The sequence below is a fragment of the Takifugu flavidus genome, chromosome 6, assembly GCF_003711565.1.
Source record: "Takifugu flavidus isolate HTHZ2018 chromosome 6, ASM371156v2, whole genome shotgun sequence".
Classification (NCBI taxonomy): domain Eukaryota; kingdom Metazoa; phylum Chordata; class Actinopteri; order Tetraodontiformes; family Tetraodontidae; genus Takifugu; species Takifugu flavidus.
In genome coordinates, this window is record NC_079525.1 from 13068408 (window position 1) to 13082757 (window position 14350).

The 14350-nt window shown below is 43.4% G+C and overlaps 1 protein-coding gene and 1 long non-coding RNA gene across 2 annotated transcripts in view; both read right to left on the reverse strand.

Annotated features, from left to right (window-relative positions):
- Positions 1-1413: 1413 nt before the first annotated feature.
- Positions 1414-14350, reverse strand: part of LOC130527055 (NACHT, LRR and PYD domains-containing protein 12-like) — an 86377-nt gene continuing 73440 nt past the window's right edge. Inside the window, exons 14-15 of the mRNA XM_057035144.1 lie at positions 7260-7433; positions 1414-1544 (exon numbers count right to left, since the gene is read on the reverse strand). Of these exons, the coding sequence (XP_056891124.1) occupies positions 1469-1544; positions 7260-7433 (250 nt within the window). The 3' untranslated portion in view covers positions 1414-1468. The remainder of the gene's footprint in view (positions 1545-7259; positions 7434-14350) is intronic.
- Positions 2522-6646, reverse strand: LOC130527059 (uncharacterized). Its single transcript, XR_008950927.1, has 4 exons — positions 6238-6646; positions 5027-5199; positions 4652-4825; positions 2522-4120 (listed from the first exon to the last, which is right to left on the reverse strand). It is a non-coding gene; the product is annotated as an uncharacterized LOC130527059 (long non-coding RNA).

Genomic DNA, 14350 nt, shown 5'->3' on the forward strand with positions numbered 1-14350 from the left:
CAGGCCAACCTGGGACACCAGGGCTGTGTGTGTGTGTGTGCGTGTGTGTAATAGTTTTTATTTCTGTTCCTGGTTGGTAGGGATAAACTGCAGTAGCGGTTCCTGCTTTGGGTTTTCCACGCTCCGTTGCCATAGTTACGGGTAAACGGACGCTGAGCGCGGCGCTCTGACGCAAGTCGCGTTCGATTTCTGGGGCGTTTTGAACGAAACTGAGTTACCGAATCATCTTCATCCAGGTATGAAGTGATAAAGCTCCAACTCAGCGCTGCCCTGTTCAAAATGAGGCTGTAATCTGCGCGTCTCGGGCTTCATAGACCTCAAAGAGGGACGTAAATATGTAACATTTCTACAATTTTGTGGCCAAAATGAGTTTGCATTGACTTGATTTTGCGTTTATCAGGTGGTTTAGGACCGAACAGGACCACTCCTGTAGCTCCTCTTCAGTACTGGACAGCGGTGGGCTGGAGGTTCTTGGTTCTACCAAACAATCCAGGTGAGGTTTTTCAGGGATGAAAGATCAAAGAAGCTTTGATGGAAAGCAACAGACATTACAAGCGCGTTAGATTCTATTACAACTGATGTTGCTGGTACGCATTGCCTTCAGCCGCAGCAGCAACTATAGAACTAGAACCCACTGAACTCTTCTCATTGATGTGTCCTGACCGACACCCCATCCAGAACCCGGCTAATCTAAAGAATCAGCACCTTCTGCTCCCTCCTCAAACACAATGAAACACAATCAGTGAGGGCAAAACTAGAAAATTCACATGCAACAACTCCTCAAAAGTACAGACGTCAGCACCGGTTCCTTTGACTTCCACAGGGATCCACCAGCGCAGTGTCATGGTGCTCAGACCGACCCTCCAGTTCCAGCCCAGAGGTTCTGTGGTCAACTGGCTCAATGGACAGGAAACTCAACAACCAACTACCAGTCCGGGCCGCGCACGCCACCCTGAGTGACGGGGCGCTTGTCAACCAACCTGGTGCTGTTGCAGGGGGCCTCGGTGCAGGTGACGCTCATGGGGTTCGCTGTGTCCGAGGACAGGACGGCAGAGCTCCGGCGCCACCTGGAGGTGTCGTATGATCAAAGCCTTTGAGCCTTTCAGGGTTTTTCCCATCCGCCGGTCCATTTTCACCCCTTTCTTGTCGCACAAACAGACAAGGCTGGAAAAGACAGTGACGGAAAAGTTCTGCCGGTCGATGGTGTATAAGATCCTGGAGGGGGTCCAGACCCGAGAGAGATCCAGCTCCCTCGTAGAGTTTTTAATGGGAAGCCCCGAGGTGAGGTGGTCAACAAGTTCTCTTGGCTCAGCAGAATTTCTTCTATTCCCACTCTTCACCTTCATCCCTCACAGGAGGAGCGAGAAAGACAAGACAGTGGGGAAATGGACCCGGCCGACCAAAGCCTGGGCCGCGACTTCGCCGGTGACCAGACATTTACGGATTTCACCCCATTTGAGGAGGAAGCCTATTCCGCAGTGTTTGGATCCTTCTCTGGTTCCACATCTCCAATGTGAAATGTATTTTTTCCTGTTGCGAAGGTGCTGGAAACAAAGAGCAACACTTGATTAGATCAATAAATGATTCAATGTCACTCATTCAACTGATAAAGCAGAACCGTGTCAAATTCATTGTGCACCGACTGATATATTTACTGTATTTACTTAAATCAGTATCAGCTGTCTTTGTTCATTTAAATATATCGAGCAGTGATCCAGGATTAAACGTTGCTGTTGTCCCAGATTACTGACTGATCCATGATGTGTAACAGATTTCTATTATATCGATTAACGTGAATGTTTGCATTGAAATTTGACAGAAATCTGCAGAATGTAAACTGTATAAAAGTTAACTTTGACAGAAACAGTTGCAGTCTCATTATGGGCTGTGTAACTGTAGGAGCTCCAGCTTATGTCATTAGAATCTACATGATTCAGTTTATTCATGCTTTTAGTGCTCTTTTGACTGAATTTTACCAGATAAAAATGTACCTTTTCTGCCCCCAATACAAGAGTTCCTCTGTGTTCTAAGAGTTTAAAGAAATGCATTTAAAAAACTTAAAACGAGGCCAGATTTCCTACAAAAGCCTGGTTTGACCAGCAAGTCTGGCTCATTTACAGTTATTGATGAGCTCTTTTTCTGTGATATCTGTCATTTCCTAGTCCTAAAAAGCTATTTAAGGGTCGTTTTCCTTCCACTTCTCAATCACCGACGTGTCCAACTTCACAGGACCTGCCCAAAGGTTCCCGTTTCTGTCATCCTCGCAAAAACGGACTAAAAGGACGCTTTCCGGGTCATCCAGCTCACCTTGTCCAGGCAGCCGCGTCCGGGCTGGAGACTCGCTGATGCTGCGCTGACAACCACCGTCAGTGACAAGCTAGCGAGAGTTAGCTCACGGGACCGGAAATTAGCGACAGTAACCGGAAGTAAACAAAGGAGCCGACCACTGCGTTCAACTTTCATTCAAATATGCAAATAAAGAGTAAAATAAAAAAAATACATTTAAACTTAACAGAAAATATAAGGACTCATCAACTTTATTTCTACCCAAAATGTAGTTTCACGTCATTACATAAACTTCCTCATGCAAATATTTCGACAGTATGATATTAAACTATTAGCATTACACAAATGTATTTTTAACTTTTGCCAAAATGTACATGTAAAAATGTTTTGATCCTCAGTCACATAACACAAAGCAGATAAACACATAAGCAAACACAGTAACGTTTCAAATTAAGAAAATATCAAATCTAAGATCACAAAATGCCGTTCCTGTCCGAGTGCCGACCAGAAACCGAACCACAACAAATAACATTTGAAAGAGGATATATGAACATGTGACTTAATAACATATGAAAGAGGATATATTCTGATTCAGATTCAGATCCTTTATTGTCCCACACGGGGAAATTTACAGTGCAACAACAGCAACAAGAGCACTCAGAGAAAAATAAGATAAAATCAAATAGAAATCAAATGGAATATACAAAGAGGATGTATATTTACAATAATCCAGATAAATGGATACTTGGCCTCTGTGTACCTGTACATAGTACAGAGGGTGAATACAATATACATATCAGAATATATAATATTCAGATTGTGTTAGCGGGTGTTCTGTTTATTGTGCAGTCTGACAGCAGCCGGCAGGAAAGATCTACGATACCTCTCCTTCACACAGCGAGGGTGGAGCAGCTGCTCACTGAACATGTGACTTAATAACATATGAAAGAGGATATATGAACATGTGACTTAATAACATATGAAAGAGGATATATGAACATGTGATTTTTCCACTATAACACACAGACATACACACATCAGTATCAGTACCTATGGTTGCGATAATACGGTATATAGAACATAGTTTGTGCGTGATATCACTCCGCGTCTGTGCAACGACCACAACCTCCTATCTTTAGTATTGCTGCTCCAACTGGTGGTCTTTTGGGTTGAGGATAGCAGTGATCTATATGTACCTATATGTAGCTATAGCATCATTGGCCTCAACTCCAGCCACTCCTGGTAGTTCCTCAAAAACACTGAGTTTTTAGTGAATGCACAATCTGTGGAAGCCAACATAGAAATTTCTGAAGAACCAAAGTTCTTGCAACAAAAATTAGTTTAGTCCCCAATTAGTTTGTTTGTTATCAGGTGACCTCACAGTGTTCTTTTATTTAAAATAAACAACTTGAGATTGTGTTATATAAATATACACACAACCCCGATGATACCAGGAACTATTTTAACTTCAAGGCGAAGCTGCTTCTGCTTTGTCGACCATCGACTGATCTCCTGAAAGTCCACCAGCGCTTTTTGAAAACTGATTTTTTTCATCTATGGACGGAGTAGACGGCAGATGTTTCCACAGATGCTCTTCACCAGTGGTCAGTGAGTGATGCAGCAGATGAGCGGGAGTTGACTGGCTTCAACCAGCTACTGTCTCAATGTCTCCAACCCATAGTGTGGATTCTCTACGAGATCAGACAGCAGCTTCACTCCTGAATCCTGCAGCTGGTTCTGACTCAGGTCCAGTTCTCTGAGATGGGAGGGATTGGACCTCAGCGCCGAGGCCAGAGAGTCACAGCTGATCTCTGATAAGCTGCAGCTCCTTAATCTAAATAAAAAAGGGAAACTTTTATAAGGTTATAAGTGAAACCAGTATTAATCTGAAACGTTAATCAAAGGCATGATCTGTAAATATTTAATTTAGTTACAGATTAAAAAATGATAGTAATATGTAATTACCACAATTCCAACCTCTCAGGTTTGCACTGTTCCAGAGGAGAATATATATTGTTATGGCCCTCACTCTTCCCAGGTTCTCCCCACCTCTTTCCCTCCCATCTCATCATGGAGATCCATCTCACCTGTGGCTCATCTTTAAAGGCACAACCTGTCTTAGATGACTTCCTGTCTCCCTCACCATCTCCCTCCTCGTTGGCTGGTGTCTACCAGGCACCCTCACCTAGTTTTGTCTAATTTTGTTTCCATCTGTGGGCTTTTTCATTGTCCTTAAATCAATTTATCATGAATAAGTGGTCACCGTGTGGCCCTCCCTCCTGAAGGAACTGGGCACAACACACACACTCAGAAAGTGTGAGGACCCTCGGATGGAATAATGGACATTTTTGAGAATGGTGTTTACCTCAGAGTTTCCAGTCGGCAGTTTGGAAAGTGGAGAAAACCACAGAGCAGCTTCACTCCTGGATCCTGCAGCTGGTTGTGACTCAGGTCCAGTTCTCTGAGATGGGAGGGATTGGACCTCAGCGCCGAGGCCAGAGAGTCACAGCTGATCTCTGATAACCTGCAGTAACGCAATCTGAAAAATGCAGGATAAGGTTATACGGTGCAGGTCTGCATGTTATCTGCGTCAGTACTAAACCTACGTTAGTTCTTAGTTGGGTCAGACCTGAATTCACAATATTACAAATTTCTTTAATGTCGTGCATCACAGCAGTATTGAGACAGCCTCACTTCACCATCGTAGCAGCTGGTATAGGGTAGAAAAATGAAGACTGACCTGAGCGTCTCCAGTTTACAGTTTGGACTCTCCAGTCCAGAACAGAGCCGCTTCACTCCTGAATCCTGCAACGTGTTGTTGCTCAGGTCCAGAACCCTCAGATGGAGAGGTTAGACTTCAGAGCTGAGGCCACAGAATCACAGCTGGTCTCTGATAAACTGCAGCCACTTAGTCTAAAATAACAATTATTTTGAGAGAAGACAAATAAAAATCAACATGTACCAGAGCAAAACACAGCTTACAAGCAACAAACCTCTCGTCCTGCACCGGCTTATCTGCAGTATGTTCGTATTTTGGGTTCTTTCAGGGCGGTTGGGCAAGATCTACACCGTATGTAAAGTGTGTGTAGGTCAAAATACCTTCCAAGTTTGTGAGACCACATTTCTCAATAGCACTCAACTCTTGTCAGGAGTTGGGACAAAGCGACCCACTCCTGATAGCTTGTGGGCGATGCTGCAGTGACCCTGCAATCCCTACACTCTCTGGTGAAACCAAATCAAAGGTTTTAGACACTGCTGGATGCTGGAAGGGTGGCTATAGTCTGGACGCATAGTTCCCCTGACTGCACAGTTCTCCAACAATGATTGGCAGCTGGTGTCACTTGTTCTCCAGATGAGAAAAGGAAAGAGAGCCACCCACACAGTGTGTTTGATTGCCCCACTGCAAGCTCAATGCTGCCAGAAAACATTGGTTCTGTGGTTGGACTGACCTGCTGCCCCTTTAGAGGGAGGCAGGTTTGGGCTTCTGGCTGTAATGAAGCCACCTAAGATGAGAACGATTGCAGGCTTTCGGTACCAAGGTTCAACAGGGTGCTCACTTCACACTTGGGCTTTTATCTTTTTTGGGATGGGTTTTCTCAGTAGAGAAGGGGCATGGCACACTGCAGCAGCTTTCTTTTTGGGTTTTCTAGTTTTCCTTCTGATCTTTAAAAGACAGGAAGAACCATTTTTGATTGGTCTGAATGTTTGGGCGGATTTGTGGCCAGCCTAAAATAAAACAAGACAAATCTACAACTGATACTTCCTTTCTAGTCATTGATGACCATCCTCACATGGGACAGATTTCCACAACCAGTTTAATCCTGTAAATCTATCCTGTGTGGTCTTTTTTCCGAGAACTGTAACACTATGTTTATAACAAAGATCAAATATGAAAACATTTATTGTCTAACTAGTTACACCTGGGAAAGTACTGGATCATCTCTGACTGACCTGAGAGTCTCCAGCTCACAGAGAGGATCCTGCAGAAAACCACAGAGCAGCTTCACTCCTGGATCCTTCAGCTGGTTCTCACTCAGGTCCAGTTCTCTGAGATGGGAGGGATTGGACCTCAGCGCCGAGCCAGAGAGTCACAGCTGATCTCTGATAAGCTGCAGTCCTTTAATCTAAATAAAGAAGGGAAACTTTTATAAGGTTATAAGTGAAACCAGTATTAATCTGAAAGGTTACTCAAAGGCATGATCTGTAAATATTTAATTTAGTTACAGGTTAAAAAATGATAGTAATATGTAATTACCACAATTCCAACCCCTCAGGTTTGCACTGTTCCAGAGGAGAATATATATTGTTATGGCCCTCACTCTTCCCAGGTTCTCCCCACCTCTTTCCCTCCCATCTCATCATGGAGATCCATCTCACCTGTGGCTCATCTTTAAAGGCACACCTGTTTTAGATGACTTCCTGTCTCCCTCACCATCTCCCTCCTCGTTGGCTGGTGTCTACCAGGCACCCTCATGTAGTTTTGTCTAATTTTGGTTACCATCTGTCGGCTTTTTCATTGTCCTTAAATCAATTTTCATGAATAAGTGGTCACCGTGTGGCCCTCCTGAAGGAACTGGGCACAACACACACACTCAGAAAGTGTGAGGACCCTCGGATGGAATAATGGACATTTTTGAGAATGGTGTTTACCTCAGAGTTTCCAGTCGGCAGTTTGGAAAGTGGAGAAAACCACAGAGCAGCTTCACTCCTGAATCCTGCAGCTGGTTCCCACTCAGCTCCAGAACCCTCAGATGGGAGGGATTGGACCTCAGCGCCGAGCCCAGAGAGTCACAGCTGATCGCTGATAAACTGCAGTACTTTAATCTGAATGACAGATAAAAGATGCCATTTTACAGTTCTTGCACATACAGTCATCATTTAGTGTTGGTTTAGAAAGCCGGCAGTTCCTTCTGCCACCATAAACCAGGTCAGCTTTCAGTCTTTTTCATTTCAGTATTTAATTTACTGCATACCTGAGAGTCTCCAGCTTACAGAGAGGATCCTGGAGAAAACCACAGAGCAGCTTCACTGCTGGATCCTTCAGCTTGTTCCCACTCAGGTCCAGTTCTCTGAGATGGGAGGGATTGGACCTCAGCGCCGAGGCCAGAGAGTCACAGCTGATCTCTGATAAACTGCAGTCACTCAGGCTGGATAAGGAATCATGGCAAGAAATGATCTCTTATTGGAGGTCATATTACACTTGCTCAAAATCATTATTTCATTTTATTTCATTATTTAATCAGGGCCCTTGGAGTCAGGAGAGCTCTGGCCCCACTGATAAACTGGGATATTACAGCAACAACATAGTTAAAAAGTATCTATAAAATTGTCTTTCAATGGCTCATTTAAATTCATACTACACTTCTCTTCTCCAAAAGTCAATGGAGTTTATCTTGAAGCCTTTCATTGTTTAGTTGTAATGTCGAAGATAAAAGAAAGCTGACCTGAGAGTCTCCAGCTTACAGAGAGGATCCTGGAGAAAACACAGAGCTGCTTCACTCCTGGATCCTTCAGCTGGTTCCCACTCAGGTCCAGAACCCTCAGATGGGAGGGATTGGACCTCAGCGCCGAGGCCAAAGAGTCACAGCTGATCTTTGATAAACTGCAGCGTGACAACCTAGAAAACCAATAAATGGGGCAAATAAAAACACATTCTAAATATGAAAATGAAGAGAAAAGCAGAAAATGTAAAGAAATTTAGAAAAGACCAACAGAGGCCTCCTGACCTGAGCGTCTCCAGTCTGCAGTTTGGATGCATCATTGCAGAACACAGTAACTTTAATCCAGCATCTGTCAGGCTTTGTTCTTGCTTAAGCTCAGCTCCCGTAGATGAGAAGGGTTTGACGTCATTGCTGAGGCCACAACTTCCCAATGACTCTTTGAAAGAAAAGTACCAGACAGTCTGTTGTGTATGAACACAAAATAGTGAGTCAAACTTTGGATTTCTAATCAACTTATCTGAGAATCTACCTCAACACAAGTAGCTCATTTCCTGGAAAAGCTAAATTCAACACCGTAGAGCAACAGTTTGAACGACCATCAGATCTGAAATGCAACTGAATTATTCTTAACATTTGTCTTATTTTAGAACAGCTCATAATTACTCAATATTTAAAATGATTATAGCAAATGGTTTAAAGAAATGTGCATCTTTTTATCTGTCTATCGGCTCTTTGGATATTTTGCATTTCATCCAATTTGTACGATCGTGCGTCAAGTCTTTATTCAGCGATCCTATCGATGACATCAGAGTCTCTGGTTGCATCGATTGCCGTCAGCTTCTGTTACATCTGCCTGTTTTCCTTCAAATCATTTTCACTGCACCTTTTGTTGCTAGTGATGAAGTTGCCACCTAACGGGTGTGGAAAGGGTCAAACAACTTTGTGGGTCACATAAAGGCTCCAAACGTAACCGCCACAAAGACCTAAAACACTCATTTAAACCAACGAGGCCGGCTGTTTTTACGTTGAACAAATGGAGCAAAATAGTCACGTGTCATTAGTTAAAATGTGTTTTTCTGTTGTTTGAATACGATGTATACAAACAAACAAAAGTTATTTAATGACATGACAGTAATTTCATGATAGTAAGTTAACTTGTGGCTCCTATTATTCCTGCCTTATGTTGGTTTGTCTGGATTGAACTTTGAACTTATATCCAGCCAGTGTTGAACATTTCTGATGAATTGTTGTTTTTCTTTTTTAATTTATGGACGCTGCAATGGAAATAAAGAATTGACGAATGACCACTGGAGGGGGTATTGCTACCTGACATGATCGACTCGGTTGATTTAAACGCCGATGTCCGGCCCCAAAAATCTTTACTTACACGACCTTCCTGCAGTTCCTCACAGCTGGAATCAGGCGACGTCGTCCCTCATCTGAGGTGTTGTACTGCTGCAGGTTCAGCTCATCCAGAACCTCCTCTGACATCTGCAGCAGGTAGGCCAGAGCTGAACAGTGGATCTCTGACAGTCTCCTCTCTGATTTCTTCTCTGACTTCAGGAACTCTTGGATCTCCTGATGGACTGACTGATCCTTCATCTCCATCAGACAGTGGAAGATGTTGATGCTTCTGTCTGGGGAGATTTCATCACTGTTCACCTCCTTCAGGTTGTTGAGGACCTTCTGGATGGTTTCTGGATGGTTCTCCATCTGATAGAACAGTCCACCCAAGATCCTCTGATTGGACTCCAGAGAGAGACCATGAAGGAAGCGAAGAAACAAGTCCAGGTGGCCATTTTTACTTTTGAGAGATTCCATTAGTTCTCTCCTGAGGAAGTCATCAAGAGATTGACTGGATCGTAATTTGTAAACAACCCAGCAAACCTGGAAAAACGGTTTGGTTTTGAATATTTTAGGAACTTATTTTTAACCACTGTGTCTTTCCTGGTGTAACGGTAACATGTAGACGGCAGCCAGAAACTCCTGAATGCTCATATGAACAAAGCAGTAGACTGATTTCTGGAAGATCACACTCTCTCTTTTGAAGATCTCTGTACAAACTCCTGAGTACACGACACCTCGGAGACGTCCAGTCCACATCGCTCCAGGTCTTCAGAGTAGAACATGATGTTTCCTTTCTTCAGATGTTGAACGCCAGCCGACCCCCTTCAGAAGGAGTTCTTTATCAGCCTCATTCAGTTCCTCTGGTCTCTGCTTTCCTCCATACTTCTGCTTCTTCCTCTTTATCTGAACCCTCAGGAAGTGTGAGAGAGGTCAGTCAGGGTTTTGGCAGCTCTCCTCTCTGGTCTCTGGTCATCATGTCCTCCAGAACTATAGCAGTGATCCAGCAGAAAACTGGGATCAGACACATGATGTGGAGGCTCCTGGAGGCCTTGATGTGTGAGATGATTCTCTTGGACAGATCTTCATCACTGAACCTCCTCCTGAAGTACTCCTCCTTCTGGGAGTCAGTGAAACCTCGTACTTCTGTGATCCTGTCAACACACGAGGGAGGAATCTGATAGGCTGCTGCAGGTCTGGAGGTGATCCAGATGAGAGCTGAGGGAAGCAGGTTCCCCTGGATGAGGTTCACCAGGAGCACCTCAACTGACGATACTTGTGTGACATCAGAGATGACCCGATGCTTGTTGAAACCCAGTGAAAATCTGCTTTCATCCAGGCCATCAAAGATGAACAGAAGTTTCCAGACAGTCAGATCTTCTGCTCTGATCTTCTGTAATGTTGGATGGAAAATATGAAGCAGTGAGAGAGACTGTGCTGCTCATCTCTGATCAAGTTCAGCTCCCTCCATGAGAGCGGAAGCACCAGACTGATGTCTTGGTTCTCCAAACCTTCTGCCCAGTCCAGACTGAACTTCTGCACTGAGAAGGTTTTTCCAACGCCGGCGACACCGTTGGTCAGAACCACTCTGATGTGTCTCTGTTGCTCAGATAAGACTTTGAAGATGTCCTGGCACTTGATTGGGGTGTCCTGATGTTCTTCTTGGAGGTTCTCTCAAGCTGTCTCACCTCATGTTGTGTGTCCACCTCCTCACTTTGTCCCTCAGTGATGTAGAGCTCAGTGTAGATCTTGTTCAGCAGGGTTCCACTTCCTGCTTCATTAGTTCCTTCAGTCACATGTTCACATCTTCTCTCAGACTGATCTTATGACCTTCTATCACCTCCTGCAGATCACCTCCTGAAAATAAGTAAACCAATGATTTCCATCTATCAGAAATCATCAACACAACTACAAATTAATGACAAATCTCTGATCAAGTTCAGCTCCCTCCATGAGAGCGGAAGCACCAGACCGATGTCTTGTTCTCCAAACCTTCTGCCCAGTCCAGACTGAACTCTGCACTGAGAAGGTTTTTCCAACGCCGGCGACACCGTTGGTCAGAACCACTCTGATGTGTCTCTGTTGCTCAGATAAGACTTTGAAGATGTCCTGGCACTTGATTGGAGTGTCTGGATGTTCTTCTTGGAGGTTCTCTCAAGCTGTCTCACCTCATGTTGTGTGTCCACCTCCTCACTTTGTCCCTCAGTGATGTAGAGCTCAGTGTAGATCTTGTTCGGCAGGGTTCCACTTCCTGCTTCATGAGTTCCTTCAGTCACATGTTCACATCTGCTCTTCAGACTGATCTTATGACCTTCTATCACCTCCTGCAGATCACCTCCTGAACATAAGTAAACCAATGATTTCCATCTATCATAAATCATCAACACAACTACAAATTCATGACATCACAAGTTAAATTTTATATTGAACAATTTTACTTTGTTTGGGCTTCATTTCAGCATCTCCAGATCTGCTTTCAGATTGTGAACAAGAGGACTCTCCTGGTGGAGCTGACTGGTCCCAGTTTGATAGGATGTGCTCCCCCCTCTCACTATGAAACACATCTCTATTAGTCCTTTGATTTATAGGATGAAAGAAACTGATCAAGACTCAATATTGTTCCAGCATTTATGTCTGAATTCATCTTTCAGTTTAAAACATGATTCTTGTTTCCAATCAACAATATTCACATTAAGTATGTAACTATATGACTGTCTGAGGTTTAAGTGTTAAACATCTCCAATAATAAACTCACAACCTGCTGCTGTTAATGTGACTAACAGCTGGACACACAAACACATCATCACGCTTTAGTTTTCTTACATTTTCTCTGAACTTCTGAAGCCTATTCCTCTACCTATGGACTGGTCATCTTCAGGGACACACACGCTGGGCACTGTGGACTCTGCTCTGTCCTCGTCCATCCTGAGGAAACATCAGAAATAGTCATGAGACTGATGAAGGTGAATAATCTGTAGAGGTTGTAGTTAAATAATCCCAATTCACTGCATTTTTATCAAACAGGAACATTTCTAATACATTCTGGATAACAACTGAATCAATAAATCAATGATGTATATGTATAATTTTCATGTTTTCAGAGTTTAAGCTGTTTTTTTTAACTGTTCCCTGCAGTGAGAAAAGAACTGGCACCTTTTCCAGCCCCTCATCCTGCAGCACTGAATGTGCTCTAAAGTTCTTTCCAGAGCAAACGTCTCTGCACTTGCAGCAACATGTTGTAGTCATGGATCCGTGAGGAGAACCGGATACAGGAACGCCCGACTTTGATCCCAAACCCAAATGGTGGCCAACGGTGGTCCGGCAACGACGGGGACGCTGGTCCATCGGGCCCGACAACACTGGTTTTCCACAGGCCAACATGGTGAAAGGACTGTCTTCAGCTCAGCCAATAAATTATTTGGTGCTACATAAACATACTAGTCAGGACTTTTTAACTCCCCTCATTTGTTCCCCTCTTCAATTATTTCTAGAATCCAAGTTCTCCAAGATCACTGCTCTATTTAAAATAGATGAAAGAAATGACACCCACTCCTGCATTTCTTTCACAGTGGTTCCACAACATAGAACAATAAACCACTGTGAGAAAACGTGCAACATGAACCAAAAATCCTGTTGGTGTCCTGTGATCCTGTGTTGATTTATTTATTTAGTTATTTTGAAAGTTTATTGTCTTAAATTGGTCCAGCTGAGAGATGTTAATTTGCACACGATTAGATGTTGTTTGACAGGTAATAACAAAATATCCAGCTGTAACCTGGACTGTTGAAAAACTCTAATAACTCTCAGAGCTTTTCACCTGTCACAAAAATGTCGCTCTTCCAGCTTCGTCTGAAGAGAATACTTTCACTTTTAAAACCTAATCAACAGCTTTATGGCGTATATATTACTACCATTAAAGCATTCTGGGGGGTTTAAAGTTCTTTTAGGATCAGTAGCAAAGAGCAGAAACATAAAAAAAACTTCACTTAGAAAGACTATTCAACTATAACTAAAGCCAGACTATAAGAAAGTTAAATAAGACCGATTCATTTATAATGTATAATGATGTTTTGTGCTAAAACTAAATATAACGTCTAGTTGATTCAAATCTTGATTTTACCTCCAAACACAAATGTCAATTCTTTTCAATAATGCTCTTCGTTTACTCACCTTGTCGGTCTTCAGTCTTCCTGCTTAGTCTGAAAGGAATACTTTGAAAAACTCGTTTGTTGGGTTCCCAGTTTCTGGGACCGTTGTTGCTGGTGTCTACCTGCAGGGGGCGTGGAGGAGCCGCTCATCAGCCACAGCTGCCCCGCAGACACACGCACCTGCGGTCTCTCTTCAATCTGCCGTTAGATTTAAGGACTGAACTCCCGTCTGCCAGCGGGGAGTGTTTTCGTCCTCATCGCCAACCCTGACTTCTGTGGCTTGACTATTAGTTTTCCTTGCGGACTTGTTTTGGACTCTCTCGAGGTCTCTCCGCCTCTCTGTGAACGCGGACCGAACTGTTCTTGTTCACTTTAAAATAAAGACGCTTTTCGGACACCATTCCCCACCATTATTCAACCAAGCTAAATAAATAAGATTTATGATGCCTGACAGATTTGAAAGACTTGTAAAAGCAGCATATTTCTGCAGCCCTGGAGTCCAGGAGGAGCAGCAGAGGTCAGAATGTCTCGGAGCGCGTTTAACTATTGTCAGCAGTCCACGCGGTCCACCGGGTGGCGGTAAAGCACCACATGATATTTCTCCTTTTTGGAACTTCTTCAGCTGCGTTGAGCTTTAATCTTCACCTGTCGCTCCCTTTAAGCTCTAAACTTTGCGGTTCTGTGTGTAGTTTGTTGGTTTAAATATTTTTGATGCATTCTGATGACGATGAGTGAAACTGTCAATGACCAATAGAAAGTTCGTCCATTTTTCTACTGTGTCACACATTTTCATTATTTATTGTCATTTTTGGGTCTAAACTGGGCCAGTTCTGTGAGCTGTTTTGTTTTTTCTGTGGACCAGATGTTCCAGGCAGGTTCCATCATGGGACAGATGGATACAGGTCACGTGACAACAGTCAGCCTTTAGTTCTTTATTACAGGAGGATCTGGTTAATATACAGACACGTATCTGCAAAATACTAAAAAGTATATGAACCCAAAGTACTAAAAGTCTACATACACGCACACACGTGTATTAAGTGTTATACACACGTTTGCGCGTACGTGCACACTGTATATTCATCTAATAACTGTTAGTTTCTAAAACACCAAAGTAGAGTCACTGAGGCA